This window comes from Globicephala melas, chromosome 6 (genome assembly GCF_963455315.2).
Source record: "Globicephala melas chromosome 6, mGloMel1.2, whole genome shotgun sequence".
NCBI classification, from domain to species: Eukaryota; Metazoa; Chordata; class Mammalia; order Artiodactyla; family Delphinidae; genus Globicephala; species Globicephala melas.
Window position 1 is genome coordinate 6,567,972 of NC_083319.1, and position 24,017 is coordinate 6,591,988.

General features: G+C 41.3%; 2 protein-coding genes across 3 annotated transcripts in view; one reads left to right on the forward strand and one right to left on the reverse strand.

The window, feature by feature from the left end:
• Positions 1-21,791, reverse strand: part of GPR107 (G protein-coupled receptor 107) — a 79,764-nt gene extending 57,973 nt beyond the window's left edge. For both annotated transcript variants that reach the window (XR_009564234.2, XM_030838566.3), the window contains exons 1-6: positions 21,595-21,791; positions 4,098-4,220; positions 3,739-3,789; positions 3,408-3,487; positions 2,231-2,370; positions 303-340 (exon numbers count right to left, since the gene is read on the reverse strand). Coding sequence is in view for 1 of the 2 variants with exons in the window: in XM_030838566.3 (XP_030694426.1) it covers positions 303-340; positions 2,231-2,370; positions 3,408-3,487; positions 3,739-3,789; positions 4,098-4,220; positions 21,595-21,735 (573 nt within the window). In the remaining variant the exon portion in view is untranslated. The remainder of the gene's footprint in view (positions 1-302; positions 341-2,230; positions 2,371-3,407; positions 3,488-3,738; positions 3,790-4,097; positions 4,221-21,594) is intronic.
• Positions 21,792-21,853: 62 nt separating this feature from the next.
• FNBP1 (formin binding protein 1) overlaps positions 21,854-24,017 on the forward strand; it is a 146,239-nt gene continuing 144,075 nt past the window's right edge. The window contains exons 1-2 of the mRNA XM_060300306.1: positions 21,854-22,368; positions 23,642-23,699. Of these exons, the coding sequence (XP_060156289.1) occupies positions 23,691-23,699 (9 nt within the window). The 5' untranslated portion in view covers positions 21,854-22,368; positions 23,642-23,690. The remainder of the gene's footprint in view (positions 22,369-23,641; positions 23,700-24,017) is intronic.

Below are 24,017 nucleotides of genomic sequence, written 5' to 3' on the forward strand. Positions count from 1 at the left end.
TGACGCCTCTCTCCAGAGGGCTCTCCGAGAGCCCACTTCCCTCTCCTCTCACTATCTGAGCCTCTATCATGTAAGTGCTGTATAGCTCAGCACTCAGTCTTACTTTGAAATTGTTTCCGAGTGCCTAAGTTATCTCCCCAAACAGAAGGCAACCCCCTGTAGATCAGGCATGCAGATGTATGTGTGCGCACCTGTGTGTGTACATATATACATATGTATATACATTCCTGTACGCACACACATACACAGACAAACATATTACACCCAGGAAAGCTGAGAGCTTAAGTCAGGTTATTTCTTACCTTTGAATCCACTGTACTTCTTTCAGACTTTCCACTGTCTAGAAGCAGAACCATTCAAGAGTTATTATGGCATGATTCAGCTCATATGTATATTACAGTATCATTTTATGAGACTCTAGCTCGTCTAATATCAAATAATCGAAACAATCAAAACGGTGAGGCCACGTGCCATCTTGTGAAATGCCATCTGCTTAGAACCCCAAACACTCCTGAGCTGTAGAAGCCGCAAATGGCAACCTGTTCTATTATAAATGCAATCTAATAAATGATAATATTCAGTACAGACGAGGGAAATCATCTCTAAATAACCTAGTGCATGTTTCTGTCAGAGATACCACGTGGAATGACTTCCTTATCTTCTAAGTAATTACATTTGAAAACAGATCATTGTTTAAAATACATATATATCTAATATATGAGATTTATTTATATACATGGAAAAATAGGAAATAATATTAGCATAAAGCATACTATTTTTATTTCCACAGCAAGGAGTGTAGAAATTGCTAATGACTTCTTTCAATGAACAGAGAGGGCAGCTGTGTCTTATTTTTACTTAAGACCCTCTTCGTGAGGAAGACAGCATCTCAAATTCCCTGCAGGAAGGGAGAGAGTTTCAGAAAAAAAATAAGGAAAAGAAGATTTTCTGCCCAGGGAATGGTTATGTGAGCCTGAGGAACCTAGACGAGGAGGAGATGGTGCACATACGTGAAACTACATCATCACACAAATGTAACATTTCTGCACATCTTTTAATCTGGGTTAGAATTTTGACAAACCGAGAAAAAGACACATAAATAATACAATAAATAGTTATCTTTAAAGCACTCATATAAATTATTAGATAAACCTAACGGTTAATGAAAGAGGTGACAAATTTAAATTGGTTAATCAACATACGGAGGAAAAGAGCAGCCTCAGTAATAAGAGTGACTTCAGGGCTTCCCTGGTAGCGCAGTGGTTGAGAATCTGCCTGCCAATGCAGGGGCCACGGGGTCGAGCCCTGGTCTGGGAAGGTCCCACATGCCGCGGAGCAACTAAGCCCGTGCGCCACAAGTACTGAGGCTGCGCGTCTGGGGCCTGTGCTCTGCAACAAGAGAGGCCGCAACAGTGAGAGGCCTGTGCACCGCGATGAAGAATGGCCCCCGCTTGCCACAACTAGAGGAAGCCCTCACACAGAAATGAAGACCCAACACAGCCAAAAATAAATTAATTAATTTAAAAAAAAAGTGACTTCAAAATCAAGACTACTTTTTTGCCTTTCACTTTAGAATTTAAAAAACAAAACAAAACCAAAAACCCAGTATTGTCTAGGACATGGTGACGTGGGCACTATTCTTATATATTTCCCAATAGGAGTATAAATTCACACCACTCATGTGGAGAGGAATGAAAATATGTATCAATATTCTCAAAAGTATTCATATCCTTTGAACCAGAAATTCCAATTCTGGGAACCCATCCTAAAGAAAGTTCTACATATGAAAAAAAATCTACAAATAACAATGTCTGATGTAGCAACGTTTTAATATAATAGCATCAAGGTTGAAATATGTCTCTTTAAGGGGAAAGGCTGAGCAAATTACAGTATCCATTTAATGGGATATCTGATAAGTATGAAATAACTTAAAGTTGAGTGAACAGGGATGCTTATAAAATTATAAACGTGTATGAGTTTTAAAAATCAAATATTCTAGACTTAGGAAACAAGTTTAGAAGGAAATATAAATTACTAAAATTCTAACACAGGGAGTAAGGAGAAATGACGTTTCTTCTCCCATATTTTCCACATTTTTCTTTGTTACATATTTTTATATCACCTCAAAAATAAAATAATGCTAAGATTGTATGTGTTTTTACTCAGGAACAAAACAGAATCTTCAGATCAGGGTAGTGAAGAAAATGCTCGCTTCTGCCTCACAGTTTACCTTGTTTTTTCTGAGTCTGGCTCCCTGCTGAAACAGCGTTAACGCCAGGCTCCTGGCTCTGACCAAGGACTTTCTCATCCTTGCTGAAGATGATCTTTGGTAACTGGGTACCAGCTTCTGGTGGAGATCTTATTCGCACTCTATATTCAAACAAGACAGAAGAAAAAGAGTTCAAAGTAATGCTTATGGCCAGTAAGTGTTCTAAGTTAGGTGTTGTTTCCAGCTCTAAATCCATCATCTCATGCAGTCCCATGATGTCCTATGATGCAGATTCTATTGTCCGCATTTTACAGATGTTGAAATGAAAGCTCAGAAAGGTTAAAGAACCTGCCCAAGAGTAGTAAGCCAGTGAGCAGCTGGGCGAGGACCTGGGCAGTCTCACTCTAAAGCTTAAGTTCGTAGCAACCATACAATTCTGAGGTACACATTCCCCCCTAAGTATGTGCAATGTGTTCAACAAATTGGTGTACAAGGGAAAAGGAACAAGAGGTAAAAAAAACCCCAGTAAGATGTTAAAGTGAAGCCGTGGGGAGCACGCGAGGGGCAGTGAGCATTATTAGTAGCCCGCCTAATATGCATTTCCTCCCTTCTCCCTGCTTACCAGACCGCAATTTTGTTTGCCCCATCCCGCCTGAGGAGGAACCAGCAAGTTTCCATGCCTGAGTGGACACGCAACCTCAGCTGGCACCATCACTCGTACCAAGGGGCACGTGTCTAGCACTGAACGGGGAGGACCCTTCCTCTCTTCCCCTCAGCTGGATGCAGACAACGCACTCACTTCACTGAACACACCATGCTATTTCACACCACTCTGCCTTTGTATATCATGTTCCCTTTGCCTAAAATGCTCTTCCCTTTTACTCATCTGTAAAGGCTATTCATGAGAAGCGTGGTCGCACCAACACTTCTCTGAAGCTTTCCCTTCTCTTCTGCAATCCTCAGTCTCTCTGCTCTACTACTTCTCTAGTTTGCTGTGATCGTTTGTATTGCTCTTCTGTCTCCCTCATCCATCAAGAAGCTCCTCCAGGACTGGACCTCTGTCTTCCTCATCTTGTTTTTAATCTCCAGCACTCAGCAAAATATTTGGCATGTGGCAGACAATAAATGGTAACTTAACTACCAAATTCCCCCTAACTTTACTCTAGGATTGAACTGAAGGATTAGTAGAATTACTTACTCACTTCTGGAGATGTCTAGGATTAGAAGGGTGACAGAGGCAGACTGTTTCTTTAAAATACAGTAATTCACATCTTCATCCTGAGAAAGGAAGACCCAATTACACACCACCTTATTCATTCACACTAGAGTAAGAACAAAACGTTTTCAGGAACTAAGCAAATAAGTGGCCCAGACTCCATTCAAATAACACAACTGTGGGTGCTCAGAGATGCTTGCAAGTCAAAGCTGCTACCACCTCAAGAAAACAGCACTGACGGAAGCAGGGTGTTTCCACCCAGTGTCTTGGGTTCGAGTGAAGGGAGTGATCAGGTCACGCATTTGACGCTCACCAGATAAGAAGAAAATCCATCATTCTTTGTGCGGTCTAGGCTGAATCCAATCTAAGAGGAGGTAAAAACAATGGAAGTAAATAACCACATGATGCCCGGGCGCCCTTACCTTCATTGCTCCAAGAGCAGAAAGGTGACTCTTCTGGTCTGGCCACCTCTTAGTTTCCTTAGCATTCATTTTGTAAGAAGGATCAGTTGTTACTAAAATTATTCAAGAATTACAACTTAACTGCTAAGAATAAAACTATCTGACGCCCGCTCACAAGTTTAATTTTCTCTACATTCTGATACTTCATATTTAAGTATGGGGTGAAGCTTTCACCTAAGCAACAGAAAAGATCTCCTGGAAAGGCACTTACAGTTGCGTCCTTGTCTGTGGCTCCTTGAGGCTCACTCACTGAAAGGCTACTGACATTCACCATCATGTACCCATTCTTGAAGAATCCAAAGGTGTTCAGATGAACCTTATGCCTCACATCATCCTAAAAGGATTTGCAGTGGTGGAATTAGTAACATGGAGAAGTTAACTTGATTAGTTAACATATTCATTTGCTTGGAAAACTATGGTTACCTAGTTCCCTGCTACCTAACCAACGTTTCTATATATTCAGTAATACAGACAGCTGTGTTCTTGCTCCAAAAGCTGAAGAAGACTCATCAGATACTCATAATATAGCAACAATTTTGCAGAAGGAAACACACAATAGATTCGATTCATTCCAGTGTATTTGTAAGGGTCCCGGGGGCAGACTCGATGGCCTGCGGAATGTGGATTCCAGGAAAGGAGGAACAGTGTTTTAGTCATCCTCCCATGCTTCCTTCAAGTACAAGGCCTGGCATCCAGTAGGCACTCAAAACATGGAGGCGGGGGGAAGAGGCCAAAGCTGCTCCAAGAATGCGCTCATTTATATAAACCTTCTGAGGCGCTTTAGTGTAAGCGGCTCCTCCCACTGCAGGACAACAGGACTATCTGAACGTTACTTGAACCTATCTCAAAATGGTGATTCCAATGTCAACTCAGTCAACAAATTTTAGGGCCAATGGAACAATGATATTAGTGAGTACTTCTAAAGTTGAGGTTCCACAAAGACGCTTCACATTGTGCAAAGTCATGAGTTTTATATTGAGAATTATTTGCCCAAATGTGCACAGTTATTAAGCAGCTCCTGAATGCAAGGCATTACGCTAAGCACTTTTCTAAAACTCGGATTTGGTTCTTCCTCAAATCCGCAGAGCCATTAATGGTAGTGTTTGTTTCTTGCTCATGTTTTAGCACTCTATCTGCTGTTTCTTTCATTTTAAATATAGCTAGCTCTCTTACAACATACTGAGGAGCTCTGAAACCCCTAATTCTGTTCTTGGTCATCTCTGCTGACTTTCCTAGCAGTTTGTTTCTTTGTGTGAGGGGTAACTTTTTATTTCTAGACGTGGAGCTTCTGGACTTCAAGAGGTAGTCTAATTGCAAACACCAAACGCCTGTGATGAGAGGCTAAGGATCAGATCTTCAGCAGAAAAATCAAACTGACTCCTCCCATAGCTAAGACACGTTTTACTGCCGTTAGGAGGGCTCTATTTCCTAGCCCACTCTTTCACTCGAGGAACAGAGCTCTGGAGAGGCTGCTGTTACGAGCCGAGCAGAGGGACACAGTCCCGGTGGCCCTCCCGGCCTGGGTCTGGGGCTTTGGCTCCTGCTCTCCCTCACCGGCTGCTCAAAATCCAAGGCTCTGGGTCCAGATTTCTACGCCTTGGGGCAGCCCTGGCTTGTGTTATTTTGCCTCTGGGGTTTCAGCTCCTTCTCTCCCTCTCCCCTTTATCTGGCCCTGGGACTTTCCCTCCTCTTTCTAGGAGCCCAGCTATGCATTTGCTAGACTTCCTTCCACCTCCAGGTGGGATGGAGGAGCTTGCAGCAAACCAGCACTCCCCGGGAGAAAAAAAAAAAAAGCCAGATAAGATAACTTAACTGTTATCTTCCAGAAGTCATCTGCTAGAAGACACTGGAGAGCTGCTAGACCACAAAAACCAGAAAAGCTGGGCTTCCCTGGTGGTGCAGTGGTTGAGACTCTGCCGGTTCATGCCCCGGTCTGGGAAGATCCCACATGCCACGGAGCGGCTGGGCCCGTGAGCCATGGCCGCTGAGCCTGCACGTCCGCAACAGGAGAGGCCACAACAGTGAGAGGCCCGACCTCACTGTACCGGGGAGGGGGGGGGGTGTGGGGGGACAAAAAACCAGAAAAGCTAAAGCTCCCAGTCTTTCCTGGGACTCTACGAGAGATGAACCTCCACGGAACATGATTTGAGTGGGCATCTTCTCAGTTCTCCCGAAGGTATTACAAGGCTACTACCATCCTAGACTCACAGGACAGAAATTAATTCAGCTACATATGATGGATCACTTTGGACTTTAGGGCTTAATACTCCGGCAAAATCCATAGATGAGAAGGGCTACAGAGGGACAATGAAGGAAAATGAAAAAATTCCTGCCCCACGCAACGTGGATGGATCTCACAGACATAACACTAAGCAAAACAAGCCATATTCCCCATAGGTATAACAAATTCAAATTCAAACGTTGGGGGAAATACGCTAAAGGCAATAGAGCTCAGGATGGTGGTTGGTTATTCTTGGTAGGGAGAGACTTTCCAGTCACTTGGGGGATGCGGCCTTTAGGAGCTTCTGGAAATGCTTGCTAACATTGTTGCTGGTTGCACAAGTATTCTTACACAGTGGAAATTCATTGAGTTGTATGCTTACAATGAGTATTTTCTTTAGCATGTATATTATACTTCAATAAGTTTAAATTTTGAAAAGTATGTTTGTTCTAATTTATCACGCATTTAGATGCTGTGTAGCAAAAATGGAAGCCTGTTAATCGATTTTTATATCACATAGTCCACCACAATGTCTATTTTCTAGGTTTGGGGGGGAAAATGTTTCAATTGTAACCTTATAACAGTGATTTTTTTCCATACAAACTCTATTCCTTTATTGTTTTTTTTTTTTCACTTTTGTATAGCATTTCACTTGATAATACAATGCTATTAAAAACATGTTTTTGAATATTTTAAACAATCACAACAGCATCACAACTCCCTGTTTTCCGCACTTACCAAGAACTGGGTTATGTGCCAAGGGCTTTCCTATGATGTCTAATCCTTACTCAGCCCAGTGTGGTTAAAAGCAGTATCCCCATGACAGGGATGAAGACACAAGTTCAGAGATGAAACGCTACCCAAGACTATGGACACTCTAAGTGGTAAAGCTGGGATTTCAACACAGATCTGAGGTGAAAGCCATTTTCACACCACTATCCCCTAATACTGCAAAGTAATAACAATATAACATTAAATGCAGGTTGGAGTACCTAGAAGAAATGGACAAATTCCTAGAAACATATAACTTACCAAGACTCAATCTGAAGAAACAGAAAATCTGAATAAGGAGACTGAATCAGTATTCAAACAGTTAAGGAAAAATTAACACCAGTGTTTCTCAAACTCTTCCAAAAAATTGAAGAGGAGGGAACACTTCCAAACTTATTCTACAAGGCCAGAATCATCCTGATACCAAGCCTATAAGGACACTACAAGAAAAGAAAATTACAAGCCAATATCCCTGATGAACAAAGATGCAAAAATCCTCAACAAAATACTAGCAAACCAAATTCAACAGCACATTAAAAGGCTCATACACCATGATCAAGTAAAATTTATCCCTGGGATGCAAGGATGGTTCAACATACGTAAATCAATAAATGTGATACACCACATTAACAAAGTGAAGGAAAAAATCCTATGATTATCTCAGTAAATGCAGAAAAGGCATTTGACAAATACAACATCCTTTCATGATAAAGACACTCAACAGATCAGGTATGGAAGGAATGTACCTCAGCATGATACAGGCTGTAATATGACAAGTCCACAGCTAACATCATAGTCAACAGTGAAAAGGTGTAAACTTTCCCCCTAAGATCAGGAACAAGGCAAGGATGCCTACTCTCACTATTCAACACAGTACTAGAAGTTCTAGCCAGAGCAATCAGACAAGAAAGAGAAATAACAGGTATCCAAATTGGAAAGGGAAAAGTAAAATTGTCTCTGTTCAGAGATGACATGATGTTATATATAGAAAACACTGAAGACTCCTCCAAGAAACTATTAAAACTAATAAATTCATGGGACTTCCCTGGTGGTGCAGTGGTTAAGACTCCACACTTTCAATGCAGGAGGCCCGGGTTCAAACCGTGGTCAGGGAACTAGACCCCACAAGCATGCCGCAACTAAGAGTTCCCATGCCACAACTAAGGAGCCCACCAGCTGCAACTAAGACCTGGTACAACCAAATAAATAAATTAAAAAAATATTTTTTAAAACCTAATAAACAAATTCAGTAAAGTTGCAAGACAAAATCAACATACAAAAATTAGTGGCATTTCTTATACAATAACAAAATATCTGAAAGAGAAATAAAGAAAACAATTCTATTTTCAATAGCATAAAAAAACCAACAGGAACCTCCCTGGTGGTCCAGCAGATAAGACTCTGCACTCCCAATGCAGGGGGCCCAGGTCTGATCCCTGGTCAGGGAACTAGATCCCGCATGCATGCCGCAACTAAAAGTTCACATGCTGCAACTAAGAAGTCCACGTGCCACAACTAAAGATCCTGCATGCCACAACGAAGATCCCGCATGCTGCAACTAAGACCCAGTGCAGCCAAAATAAATAAATAAATATTTTTAAAACTTTGGAATAAATTTTACCAAGGAGAAGGAAGAACCATACAATGAAAACGACAAAAACACTGATGAAAGAAATTAAAGAAGACACAAATAAATGGAGAGATAAGCTGTATTCATGGATTGGAAGAATTAACATTGTTAAAATGTCCATTCTATCCATATCATTCAGTGTAATCCCTATCAAAATTCCAGTGGCATTTTTCACAGAACTAGAACAATCCTAAATTCACATGGTACCACAAAGACCTTAAAGCAATCTTGAGTAACAAGAACAATGCTGAAGGCATCACACTGACTGATTTCAAAATGTATTACAAAGTTATAGTAATCAAAATAGTATGGTACTAGCATAAAGACATATAGACCAATGGAACAGAATATAGAGTCCAGAAATAAATCCACTGATTTACGTTCAACTGATCTTTGACAAAGGTGCCAAGAACACACAGTGGGGAAAGGATAGTCTCTTCAATAAATGGTGTTGGGAAAACTGTATATCCACATGCAGAAGAATGAAACTGGATCCTTTTCTCACACCATATACAAAAATCAGCTCAAAATGGATTAATGACTTAAATGTGAGACCTGAAACTGTAAAACTACTACAAGAAAACATAGGAAAACAGCTTAACAATGGTCTGGGCAATAACTTTTTGGATAGTAACCAAAAGCACAGGCAACAAAAGAAAAATAGACAAATGTGACTGCATCAAACAAAAAACTTCTGCACAGCAAAGAAAACAATCAACAGAGTGAAGAGACAACCTACAGAATTAAGAAAAATATTTGCAAACCATGTATCTGATAAGGGGTTAGTTAATATCCAAAATATACAGGGAACTAAAACAACTCAATAGCAAGAAAACAAATATCCTGATTTAAAAATGGATAAAGGGGCTTCCCTGGTGGCACAGTGCTTAAGAATCTGCCTGCCAATGCAGGGGACACGGGTTCAAGCCCTGGCCCGGGAAGATCCCATATGCCGTGGAGCAACTAAGCCCATGCTCCACAACTACTGAGCCTGAGCTCTAGAGCCCGCGTGCCACAACCACTGAAGCCTGCATGCCACAACCACTGAAGCCTGTGCGCCTAGAGCCTGTGCTCCGCAACAAGAGAAGCCACGACAATGAGAAGCCCGCTCACTGCAACCAGAGAAAGCCCGCGCGCAGTAACAAGACACAACACAGCCAAAAATAAATAAATAATTTTTTAAAAAAGGATAAAGGATCTGAATAGACATTTCTCAAAAGAAGACATAAAAGGTGCTCAATATCACTAATCATCAGGGAAATGTAAATTAAAGCCACAATGAAATATCACCTCACACATGTTAGAATGGCTATTATCAAAAAGTGAAAGGACAAGTGTTGATGAGGGAGTGGAGACAAGGGAACTCTTGTACACTGTTGGTGGGAATGTAAATTAGAAGAGTCATTATGGAAAACAGTATGAAGGTTCCTCAAAAAATTAAAATTAGAACTCTAGGGAATTCCCTGGCAGTCCAGTGGTTAGGACTCACTGCTTTCAATGCCGTGGCCCGGGTTCAGTCCCTGGTCAGGGAACTAAGATCCCATAAGATGAGGGCACGGCCAAAAAAAAAACCTCTATATGATCCAGCAATCCCACTTCTGGGAATAAATCCAAAGGAAGTAAAATCACTATCTTGAAGAGATAGCTGTAACATTATTCACAATAGCCAAGATATGGAAACAATCTGAGTAGCTGTCAGCAGATAAATGGATAAAGAAAATGTGTGTTTATGTATGGACTATTTTTCAGCCTTAAAAAAGAAGGAAACCTTGTCATCTGCAACAACACAGATGAACCTGGAAGATATTACGCTAAGTTAAATAAGCCAGACACACAAAGACAAATACTGCACAGTCTCACTTATACGTGGAACCTAAAAAAGTTGAATTCTAAGAAGCAAAGAGCGGAATGGTGGTTACCAAGGCTGGGGGTAGAGGGAAATGGAAAGATGTTGGTCAAAGGGTACAAAGTTTCAGATACGCAGGATGAGTAAATTCTGCAGATTTAATGTACAACGTGGTGACTACAGTTAACAATACTGTATACCTGGGGCTTCCCTGGTGACACAGTGGTTAAGAATCCCCCTGCCAATGCAGAGGACATGGGTTCGAGCCCTGGTCCGGGAAGATCCCACGTGCCACGGAGGAACTAAGCCCGCGAGCCACAACTACTGAGCCCATGTGCCACAATTACTGAAGTCCACACACTCTAGGGCCTGTGCTCCACAACAAGAAAAGCCACTGCAATGAGAGGCCCATGCACCACGACGAAGAGTAGCCCCCGCTCACCGCAACTAGAGAAAGCCCGCGCGCAGCAACAAAGACCCAAAGCAGCCAAAATAAATAAATTTATTTATTAAAAAAAACCAATACTGTATACTTGAAATCTGCTAAGAGAGTAAATCTTAACTATTCACAAACATACAATCAATTTTTTTTTTTTTTTTTGCCTTACACGGGCCTCTCACTGTTGTGGCCTCTCCCGTTGCGGAGCATAGGCTCCAGACGCGCAGGCTCAGCGGCCATGGCTCACGGGCCTAGCCGCTCCGCGCCATGTGGGATCTTCCTGGACTGGGGCACGAACCCATGTCCCCTGCATCGGCAGGCGGACTCTTAACCACTGCGCCACCAGGGAAGCCCATACACATACAATTTTTATTTGTCAATTATATCTCAATAAAGCTAGAAAAAATATTAAATGCAAAGAACAGAAACAAACTATATACAGTTAAGAGCTAAATTTGTTTTTAAAAATTAAAAGGTATACATATTTACAATTATTTATAAAGGATTTGAAAGAAATTCATCAAACCATGAAAAGGTTAGTACCAGTGGGATGGTGGGTAGCAATTTTTTCTTTATACTTTTCTATATTTTCTAAATTTCTAACAAAGACCGTGTGTTAATCTGTAATTACAAAAAAAAAAAAAATCAATCGTTATTTCTAAGTATTACCATTTGCCAGTAATAACTGCAGGACCCTCGCCTAACCTAACCTCTGACACTCCATTTTAAGCTATTATGTCACCATATCAAATAAGATACGTATGGAAGTGACTCTGTAAACTGTATTTCACTATACAAATCATAGAGACACAAACTTTGAAATTGAAAGTAAACAGGAAGGTCAAACATTCTAACCACTCATTCAACTTTGATTTAATTCAATGTAAATAAACCAATATTTACAAAACACCCCTAAGGGCTGAGGCCCAAGAAGTGATAAACACTCAGTCTCAAAAAAAATCTCCAACAGCCAGGCCTAACTGTCCAGGAACAAGGAAACCTCTCCTTCTACCACAAGGAAGCCAGAGATCTGGGGGCCCTGGGATGAACATCCCGCCCACTGTAAGTGCTACAGCCAGAGTGCTACAGGCAACATCTGGGGATGGGGTGTGAGAGGGGAAGAGAGAAGCCTTAGCATTCACATCTGTCCCTCCAGATACTCTCCCAGGTAAGAGGCAGCAATGTCAGTGTCTTGGCAGAGTGACAGAGTAAAAGGAGGCAAGGCAAGGAGTTGCCAAAGTGGGGTGAAGATGACAATATCTGACACAAGCAATGAAGATTTAATTACATTTTCAAAGCCCACTCAAATCATTTCCATTAGCACTGAATGAGCAGTAAGGTTTGCCTGTTTCTCCAAGGATCACAGAGATCGCAAACATTTGACCTTGTACCCAGTACTGTGCTAGGAAGAACTCTATCACCATTCACTCTTATTACAACACTGTGAGACAGATGTTGTTATGCCCATTTTACAGATGAGGCTCAGAGTGGTAAAACTTGCTTAAAATCGTAATGTTAGTAGGTGGCAAAGCCAGTATTCTAACTCAGGTTTGTTTAAAACCCAAACCTGTGCTCTTATCCATCTCATACTTTTTACAGGGACTCCCCTGGTGGTCCAGTGGTAAAGAATCTGTCTTCCAATGTAGGAGATGCGGGTTCAATCCCTAGTCGGGGAACTAAGATCCCACATGCCACATGGTGCAGCCAAAATAGAAAATTAATACTTTTTACAACCAAATAAATGGTATATGCTTTGCTTGTTTTAAATTTTTTTTTATTATAGAAAATTTCAAGCCATCAACTTGTGATCAATTTTGTTCCCTTACATTCCTCCCCATATAGGGGAGGAATAAAAAAATAACCATAAAAACAAGTTATATTCCTAATCACAGTAAACTGCTTATCAAGTTAATTAAATGAATTTGTTCACTCATAAGAAGTCAAGGCTACCAGAACATAAACAAAATACAGGACTGTTCCCAGGTACATATTTATATGGTTGATTGTAAAAACTTATATTTTTTCGTGGCCTTCCTTAGTAGATTTATATTATCTGAAGTTGGTGGAAACATAACTGGCCCACAGTTATAATCTCAAAAGTACTAGTTCAAACAAAGACATAAGCATTAGTTTGACGATGATGATGAAGCCATCTGAATTAATGTACACGTAATTTATCATAGAGGATCTCAGAAAAAAGGCAGCATCAGATCATTCTGGATTATTTCAGACTATTCTGAAAGGTTTTCTGGTAAACAAATAAATAAATTTATTTATTCATTTATGCATGCATGCTGTGCCGGGTCTTAGTTGCAACACGCCAGATCCTAGTTGCAGCATGCATGCAGGATTTAGTTCCCCGACCAGGGATCCAACCTGGGCCCCTTGCATTGGGAGTGCAGAGTCTTATCCACTGGACCACCAAGGAAGTCCCCTGAAAGGTTTGTTCTTATTTGCAATAAACTACTTTGTAAAATTAAAACTTTAATATTATTGAAATTCTAAGCCAAAATTTTACCCAAAAAGTTTATTTAAAATGTGAAGTTTTGGGGCTTCCCTAGTGGTGCAGTGGTTAAGAATCCACCTGCCAATGCAGGGGACATGGGTTTGAGCCCTGGTCCGGGAAGATCCCACATGCTGCGGAGCAACTAAGCCCGTGTGCCACAACTACTGAGCCTGCGCTCTAGAGCCCGCAAGCCACAACTACTGAGCCCACGTGCCACAACTATTGAAGTCCATGCGCCTAGAGCCCGTGCTCTGCAACAAGAGAAGCCACCGCAACGAGAAGCCCGCGCACTGCAACTAAGAGTAGCTCCCGCTCGCCGCAACTAGAGAAAGCCCATGCACAGTAATGAAGACACAACACAGCCAAAAATAAAAATAAATTAAATTAATAAATTTATTTTTTAAAAAGTGAAATTTTGGTTCTTAATTATGGGTGCAATTTTTTTTCTCTTTTTCATGTTTTCTGTTTGCATGCAACTTTATTTTTCCCACCACAAATGCTTTACCAGCATTTAAGAACATATATACACCGAAAAGTATACTCTTACTGAAATAAGTTTTCCTAAATTTTCTGGTCTACAGAGAAGATCTGAAATTAAAGGCCAGCAGGGGGTTAATAAACATGCTGAGATCCTGAACCTCACCAACAGTTAACTTAAAATAAGATGTCACCTTTTCCCTATCAGGTTGGCATAAGCTAAGACATAATGTGTTGGGGAGTATGTGGGTAAATGAACACTCTGAACATGCTCACACTCTACTGGTGGAGTGTCAATTGATAAAACCTTTATAGAGGGCTATTTGGTACCTTTCCTAGGAATCTACTCCACAGAAATACACAAAGCTATATGACAAGAATATTCATAGCAGCTTTGTTTATAATAGCTAAAATCAAGGAATAAAAATACACTATAAATTTCCATCAACAAAAGAATGATTTTTAGAAATGGTGAGTCCCTCTTACAATGAAGTATTATTGCAGTAGTTAAACAGAAGGAAGTAGACCCATATATACACTAACATTTTTTAAATGTCCACAACTAATAAATGAAAAAGTTCATTCATTTGACAAGTATTTATTGCGTACCTACGGGCACTGCTCTAGGTTTTGAGAACAAAACACTGAAAAAATGAACAAAAAGGCCTCTCTCACTGAGCTTACATTCTAGTAGAGACAGACAGATAAGAACAAATAAACAGTATGAGCCATCGTCTGCTCAACGGTGATGAGCGCGCGCGACAGAGAAACACAGCAGGGAAGGGAGAGGAGGAGGGCGTGCAGCACTGCCAGCCACGCGAGGCTGGTGAGAGAAAGCTTCACTGGGAAGGCATCTTTGAGCAGGGACTGAGAGGAGCTGGACATCAGCCTGCAGGCGTAAAGAGGAAGGGCACTTGGGCCTCGGCATCCAGGAGTGCCACCCTCAGGTGAACCTCTGCTTTGTGGACGGAGGACTGCAAGAGGCCAGGATGGCTGGACATTGGCTTAGAAGTCATCGAAGAGCTCTGCACACACCCTGACCTGACTTAGATGTTATAAAGTGATTACACCAAAAAAAGGAAAGAAAGAAACATACGTGTGGGGAATGTGTATACGAAGACCTTAAACGTGGAAGGGACACACCAAATGGTACCAGTGGTCAACTCGGAAGAATCCAACTTAAGGGGATGGGCAACAGGAAGGACCGGACTCATAATAGAAAAGCTCTTAGGTCACCAAAAAGCAAACTTACTTGTCATATAACAAATACTATTTGACTCCTTCAAATGTTTTACGAAAGGTAATTATAACTTCTGTTGTTCTAATCTACACTTTATCCAAGCAAAAACATTTTTGGTTGTCTGTAAACTATGCCTCTCAAAATGAAGTACTGTATTCAAAAAAATCATTTTTATTTGACTTTAAGAGTGAATAGGATAGTTTTTGTAATCAAATTTAATTTTTAAAAATTACAAATGGGGAATTTCCTGGCGGTCCAGTGGATAGGACTCTGTGCTTCCACCACAGGGGGCACGGGTTAGATCCCTGGTCAGGGAACTAAGATTCCACATGCTGTGGCCAAAAAAAAAAAAAAAAAAAAAGACAACTATATTAGGGAAAAAAGAATCAAAGCTCTCCCCTGCCCCCGAGTCACTACTATTTCACCACCTTGCGAAAACTATTCAGAATTTGGAGATTTCCCTCTAATCTCTGTTTTATTTTAATATCATTTATTTTCAATTATAAAACTTGCACATGCTCACAGAAAATGTAATTGAAAAAGTACAGAAAAGTAGCTGCAACCTTACCACTCAGGTATAAACTAATAATAATAGGTTGGTGTTTTCCTTTTACATGTAAGAATATTTAAAACACATTTTTCAGTCATTGTAGCTTTTCAGTGGTACTAACCAAACAAAACAGAAAGGTACAGAGCCATAATTTATAATCTTGCTGTTTGGTGGCATCTATAACAAGATCAGCCACGTACTAAGCACTCACAAGCCCACCACCCAGGTGCAAAGAATTTCTATTTTTATAAACATTGGCAACCATACTTTTTCCAGTAGTAAGCACTCATCCTAGAAAATCTGTAACACAGACACACATTCATTTCCTCATTCAACATACTCTTCCTGAATCCTTATCTGTGTCAGGCCCTGCGCATTCAATGGTCAGCGAGACAAGTGAGCCCTTGCCCTCAGAAGACTCACAATACCCCTCGCTGTAGAACAGTAAAAGGAATAGCGACAAATATCCAAATCCCCACTCCCCACAATTACCAAATGTCTGTATTGTAGTTGCTTCAGAGCCACAGGAAGGGAGGGCGGGAAGGAGGAAAAGAACAAAACTTCATTGACAAAGTTAAGCGCCTTTGTACCTCTACTGAATCCTATTCCCCTCCACCATCGCTTCCCAAGCTCATGAATTGGTTAAGTGCGCTTCTATTTTTCACTGGACGTATCCATAACCATAAACATCATATAGCATTGCTATGTTTTTAAAATTTGGATAAACTGTGTCATGATGTATGTGTATGTCTGGCAACTTGCATTTTCAGACAACACTGTATTCTTTGAGCACCTAACTGTGTTGATACATTGAATATGCTCTAGTTCCTCACTTTGTCTGCTTGTGTTCCATCATTATGTACATCACAGTATATCCATTTCCCTAAAGCATTACTTGTGCATTCAGGTTAATTCCCAATCTTCTGCTGTGACAGTGCTGTTATGAACATTCCCTGTACATGTCTTATGCATTATGTGTGTGGGGACTGAGGGTATATATATCTAGATGGCACATTTTCAGTTTTACTAGAAATTGCCAAATGGGTCCCCAAAGTATATGAACGTTTCCTTACATCCTTACTGAAACTCGATGTCATCAAACATTTCATTTTTCCCAGTTTTGGGGAAAATCAAGGCTGATGTTGACTGAATTTGTATTTCCTGGTACTTCATGAGTTTGAGCACCTCATCTAGGTTTATCAGCCATTTGGGTTTTTCCTCTGTGAAATGCTTTTTTTAAAATATCATATGTCCGGGCTTCCCTGGTGGCACAGTGGTTAAGAATCCGCCTGCTAATGCAGGGAACAAGGGTTTGAGCCCTGGTCCGGGGAGATCCCACATGCAACTAAGCCCATGTGCCACAACTACTGAGCCTGCGCTCTAGAGCCCGCGAGCCACAACTACTGAGCCCACGTGCCACAACTACTGAAGCCCGCGCGCCTAGAGCCTGTGCTCTGCAACAAGAGGAGCCACCGCAATGAGAAGCCCGCGCACCACAATGAAGAGTAGCCCCCACTCTGATTTTTCACAAGTTTAAATCCATTTATGACCAATGGAAATTTGAACCTGATTTGGTATTTCATGATATTAAAGGTTAACTTTTTTCTTTGTTATAATAGCATTGTAGTTATGTTTTTGAAAGAGTCCCTGTTTCTTATAGGTACATACTGAAATATTTATGGATCAAACAACATGATGACTTTGATTCACTCTAAAATAACAACAGTGAGAGGCCCATGTACCGGGGGGGGGGAAAAAAAAATTCACCAAGCTGCACACACATGAACTAAGAAACTAAAGAAAGGAAGGGCAATGAGACTAGAGAGGAGGCTGGCTAACAGAAAGACTGGCAGTCTAAGAGTTGTGAGTTCCCCCTAAGGGGAACAGGGTGCCACTGATGGGCTTAAAAGGGGAGTGACACGACTGGCTTTGGCTTTTAGGAAGATCATTCCAGCTACAAAACAAAATAAACTGGAGTAATGCTAGGACACCAGGTATGAGGAGACCGCCCTGTTCCAAGAGATATAAGGATGGCCTAGACCCAACAGTCACAGTCGTGATGACAGAGCAGTGAATGGAATGGAGATCTATTTATTTAGAACACACATCTATGGAACTTGATGATGAGAAGATAAGAATAAAAGATTTCTGACTTGAGAAAATGAGCAGCTGGTGGTCCCAGATACTAAGAAAAGAAAAACTAGAGAAGGAGTACATACAGGTTGAGGGTGAAGGGAGTGGGAGGACAGGTTGGTTTCTAACATACAGAGGTGCTTATGAGCCATCTGAGTGGAAACAGGGGTTAAGAAATCCGATATACTTGTCCAGAGCTCAGAAGAAAGGTCAGATCTGGAGATGAAATAAGAAAAAAAATTCCCATAATTCCTAAAGACAGCTACCATTTCGGTGTATTTTCTCCTTTTTTTAAAAAGTTGTTTTAAACTTTTCACTAAATACTAGAATACAATTCTGCTCTTTTCACTAAATATTAGAACACAAGAAGTGTTTTATATTCCTCAATAACTTCATATTTTGAACTGTTTTCAAATATAAAGCAAGTGGAGTAACGATACTTCAATTTAGTTTTTCTCACAAACTGAATTTAGAAAATAAATACAGTAACATTTAACTGAGCTAGCTGATGATCACTTACCTAGCCACTTCTATGTTTTAAACAGTTCTCCAACTGGCAGTCCGCTAACTAGACTGGTCCACAAATGTGTTATACTTGGCCAACACCGTGTTTTGTTTTCGTTTTTAAATTTGAGTTAGTTGCTAGCTAATTTCACATAAAAGCCTGAATTTCTAGCTTTTCTTAAACACACACACACACACACACACACACACACACACACACACACACACACGATCCAGCATATCTAGGCCACATAGGATGAAGGATAGATGAACATACTAAATTACACCACAAGGAAATAATCAGCAAAATCCAGTACGGGGGTGCTTGGAGGAATGAGATCCCCTAGATCAAGAGAGACTTAAAGAGACATATTGGGCTTCCCTGGTGGCGCAGTGGTTGACAGTCCGCCTGCCGATGCAGGGGACACGGGTTTGTGCCCCGGTCCGGGAAGATCCCACATGCCACGGAGCGGCTGGGCTGGGGAGCCATGGTTGCTGAGCCTGTGCATCCGGAGCCTGTGCTCCGCAACGGGGAGGCCACAACAGTGAGGGGCCCGTGTACCGCAAAAAAAAAAAAAAGGAAGAGACATATTAACCAATCATAATGTAAGGACAATATTTAGATTCTGATTTTTAAAAAGTTTAAATCCATTTATGACCAATGGAAATTTGAACCTGATTTGGTATTTCATGATATTAAAGATTAACTTTTTTCTTTGTTATAATGGCATTGTAGTTATGTTTTTGAAAGAGTCCCTGTTTCTTATAGGTACATACTGAAATATTTATGGATCAAACAACATGATGACTTTGATTCACTCTAAAATAACATAAGAAGTACTAATGCTGGCACAATATGTGGAAAGGAGAGCCCTCACAGTTTCTGGTGGGACTGGAAAATGGTACAGTCACTTTGAAAGTGCTTTGGCAGTTTCTTTAGAAGTTAAATACATATCTTCCATATGACCCAGCAATTCTACTCCACTCCTAGCTATCACCCCGCAAAATGAAAACATATGTCCCCACAAAGACCTGCATGTGAATGTCTGCAGCAATATTATTCACAATAGCCAAAAAAGGAAACCCAAATGTCCATCACTGGTGACTGGCTGAGCATAAGGTGGTATATGCATACAATGGAATAGTAGTCAGCCATTGAAAGGAATGAATTACTAATACACAGTACAACATGTATGAACCTCAACGACATAAATAAAAGAAGCCACACACAAAAGATCACATACTGTGTGATTCCATTTACATGAAATATCCAGAAAGGGCAAATCTACGGAGACAGAAAGTAGATTAGTGGTTGTCTGGGGCTGGAGGTGGGAATAGGAGTTAACTGTAAACCAACACAAGGGATCTTACAGAGATGATGGAAATGTTCCATGGCTGAACAGTGGTGATAGATGCACAACTCAGTAAATTTACTAACAAATCACTGAACTGTACACTTAAAACGGGTGAATTTTAATGTATATAAACTATGCCTCAATAAAGTTGTTTCAAAAAGTTAAGGAATCTAAAGAAAGAACAAAAGAGAAGAAATTTGAGAAGACTGAGAAAACCAGAAGAATGATGGAAAATGTAGCATGTGATGAGAAAACTGAATAAAAAATGAAAAGACTTGTTTCTAATTAAAAAATAAAGAATGCAAGTGAGAAGTGATTTGTGTGGGGAAGGGGCAGAATTAGCCACTGGTTAATGGTTACTGAGGCTGGGTGACAGCTACATGGGAGTTCACTATACTATTCTATTTGGTGTATGGCTGAAATTCTTCTATTTCTCTCAGTCTCAAGCAAAAGAAGATAATCTAATGTTGCTGCTCTGACAGGCTCTCTTCAGGTGATTTCCATTTCCTTGGGCAAAACACCATACTGTTTAAGAGAAAAGGAGCAACTACAGTACTGACTATGGAAAGGGCACCACAGTACTTGAGAAACAATTACAAAGATGAAAAATATTCATTAATTTAGCACAATATGGAGAAATCAATCACCAGAATTACACCAACTCGGGTTGCTTCTACCACTGAGGATAGTATACTTTTTCCTCTATACCACTATGGTCGGTATTTATTTACCTACTGATGCTGGCCATCCGACACTTTAATTTTAGAAATGCCCAAAGCCAAGAGACATGATCCAGTGTGTCCTAGTATTAGCTTTGTCTCTAATTTATAAACTACATAAGCTCAGTTGCATGACTTCATCTAAGACTCATGATCCCAAACTATAAAGTGAAAGAATTTTAGGAGTTCATCTCTTGGAGTCGTAAACTTGGGGACTAGGGCCTATGGATAAGTTTCCGCAGGATTATAAAAGCCCTAGAAATTCCAAGGAAGTTTTGCCTACATTTCTACCTGCATTTTCTGGGGAGAGATTGAATACCTTTCAGCAGATTCTCAAAAGGAGCCAAGACTCACTTGGCTTCCTGCGGCTGAGAACCATTTTCATCAGGATACATTTTATTTACGAACAACTGGTAGCCAAGGTATGGAGTATGGGTCTGGCCAGGTTTTTTAATCCAGATTCTGTACTCTTTAAACTGTACATTCACAAAATACAATGCTTTGTTAAGGTACTGTTTTAACAAGGCAAACTTTCTACAATCCCACACTTCTAAGAAAATTGTATATTATGAAAACAATGCACACGGCTTTGAGTCATAACGATTTAGTTTTCTACTTTCCAGATACATTAACCTGCTGAATCGCCTGGAGGCATGTTTTGAGTTATAAAGCAAGATCCAAGGGATCATTCTAAGCCTATCATAAATCCCTTCCCTAGGCAGACAATGACAGGAGCGAGAGATAAAAAGGCAGGCCCTCTAATTAGAAACATATTTTAAATGTTGGGTCTAAATTTCCGGTCACGTATTTCAAGCGAGATTTGAAATTCCTCCTGGAGATTCCCGCTTTGATCAGTCCAGAGTGCGCCCGAAGCCGAACCGGGAAATTGAGGCAAAGGTTCTGCCAAGTACAAGGGCATGGACAAGTGGAGACCGCGGACAAGCGAAGTGGGGCATGAAAGTTGGAGGTGAGAAGGGAGGAGGAAAAGCAGGTTGCTGTCGGCAAGGAAGCTAGGGAAACCAGCAGGGACTGCAAGCGCGGCCTCCGGAGTCCTTCGGGGTTACGCCGCAGTTCAGCCCCTTCCCCTCTCTCAGCTCGAATCTTCCTGCCCTTTCCAGACAGACAGGGGACTCCCGCCATCCCCAGAGTTCCCAACAGACCCTTCTCGGAGAGAGGCCGCGCCCGGGAAAAAGGGCGAGAACCCAAACACTCACAGACAATCCCCCCCTCCTCTGGGCCAAAGTTGCCCCCAGCTCCCGGGAGCGGCCGCGGCCTCCGGCCCCCGGCCCGCTCCTACCCGGCCCCGGTCGGCCTTACCTTGAGCGCCAGGTGGTGGACGCGGCCCAGGCCAGGCTCGACCAGCAGCTGCAGCAGCCCCAGTAGTGGGAACAGCCGAAGGCCGGCGGTCAGCCGAGGACTGCGGGAGCCCGAAGAGCCGACAGGCGCCGGGGCGGCCATATTTGTTCCAGCATCACCAGCCGCTTCCTCTCCCGCCCACTTCCGGGGGTTAAAGGGCGGCGGCCGCCGGAAGGGCCTGGAAGGTGGGGGTCAGGGGCTCCGCGGCCAGCGGCGCGGGGACTGTGGCTTTTTTCTTGGAGTGTGGGGCCCGGGAAGTCGCCGAGAGGCCTAAGCTGGCTACTTCGAGGCCGTTCAGTTGGCTTCCGCTGTGAGGACTTTAGGTTTAGCCAGAAGAGGTGGCGCCTCCAGTGCGGACCCTGTGGCGGTTGCCATGGCAGCAGTCGCTGGGCAGGACCAGCCCGGTCGTCGCCTCAGCCCGGCGGAGCTTGGAAAGCGACCTTGGGCCTGCGCGACTCGGCCCACCGAGTCACCCCGCTTTCCAAAGGGTGGGGGTACCGCCAGGGTGCCTGGCCGTTGATGGGACTGATTTCCCGAGCAGCGTTGACTCGGTGGAAAATGCCAAGTTCGTGGCTTGTCTTTTAGTCCTTTGGTTTTTTTGAGGCTCTTCACACTGAAATTTTTGACGAAGTGGTTGTAGTGATAGGAATTTATTGAGCCCTTATCAGGCACTTCGTTAGACCTTTTGTGTGCATTTTTGCATTTAATCCTTGGAAAAATCTGATGAGATAGGAGGTAGGTATAAGCATTATCCCCCTTTACCGGTAAGCAAACTGAAGCTCTAAGAAATCAAGTCATTTGTTCCAGGTTGAACTGGGAATCACGTGGAAACTACTAAATACTGTGTTATATTGCTTCATGCTAGTTTATCCGACCACTAGAGTATGAATCTTTTAATTCTGTGTGGAAACTTCCTTTGCCTCTTATCTTTGGAATTTGTAGGGAGACCTTTTTTTATTATTATTTTTTAAATTTATGTAAGGAGATCTTTAAGGGAAGGAATCCTTCAACTCACTATTTTTTATCAAGGAGTTGTAGAGGAACGTGCTTATTAAAATTGCCAATAGACTAGCTAGGTTTATTTAGTTTTTAGTTTTTTGAGTTTTTTTTCATTGTTTTTGTTTTGTTTTTCTTGCCACACAAATAATGCATGCTCCTTGTGTGCAATCATTTAAGCAAAAGAGGAGAAAATAAAAACCACCAGGAATCCCAATACTGAGTGACTATCAGTGTACTAATGTGTTTTATGACAGAATCAGATTCTTTGTTTTTAACTGGACCTAGAAACTGAAATTAACATGATATATTTAAATGGAGCTAAAGTGCTGCACTCAGGTTAGAAAGAATCAGTTGGGAAAGTACAGAAGAGAGGAGGGAGGGTCCTAGATCTTTTAGCTGTGCAATCATAGTAGTAAAAGTCATGAATCTATGAATTCTTCCCTTGAGTCAAAAACCAGTACAGGTTCTGTCACACCCTCTGCAAGAACAAAAACAGGGTACTGAGGTGTAGCCGAGAAGCTAGAAAGGCAATGTTTACTATTTGGTGGTTTACTTCTTTCTCCAACCTCATATCCTTAGCTGTCTATTGTGAATATGCAACCTTACTTCTTTGAACAGAATTCTCATCTGATCTTACCCCATCTTACAGGAAACTGAGAAGAAGAAACTTTATTGTTTTAGAAATCCACAAAGGAGATAATAGTTAATCTATTTATTGAGCAATTAAGTTTGCCAAATATTCTGCTAAGTACTTTATATGTACATTTTATAATTTAAGACCAAAATCTTTATAAGATCTATATTTTTGTTCCTTTTTTAAAGATAAGACTTGGTTAGATAAATTAATTTATTCAGGATGGTCTGATCATTTATAAATGACTCTCATTCAGGCCTCTCCCATAAAGCCCAGCACTTAATCCCTGTCCTGCAATTGTTTCAAAAATTTCATTTCATATGAGGCTGGAAGGGTCCTTAGATAATCAACAGATCCTTTCACCTTATTTAACAGATGTGAAAACAAATCCAAGGAACTCAAGTGATTTGCTCAAGATCACACAATGAGTTGGGTAAGTTTTGGCAAGCATCTTTAGAACCAGGACTGGAGCCTCATCTGCTTCAGAACAGGGTCTGCGCTTCTTGCACTATACCGTACATGGCTTTCTAATTCTTATAATTTTAAATTTTCAAAAAATAAAATCCCAGAATCTGAGTAACCAGTGTGTTATCAAGTGAAATGCAAGAGAAATTTTCAGGAAGTATTTTAACAATCAGCAGTATGAAAGAACATAGAAGAAATGTAAAATAGTTGATACTTTCTTTTAGGTATCTAGAGGAAATACCAAAGGCAGTTAGCTGATTCTCACTTCAGTATGAAACTAATCGTT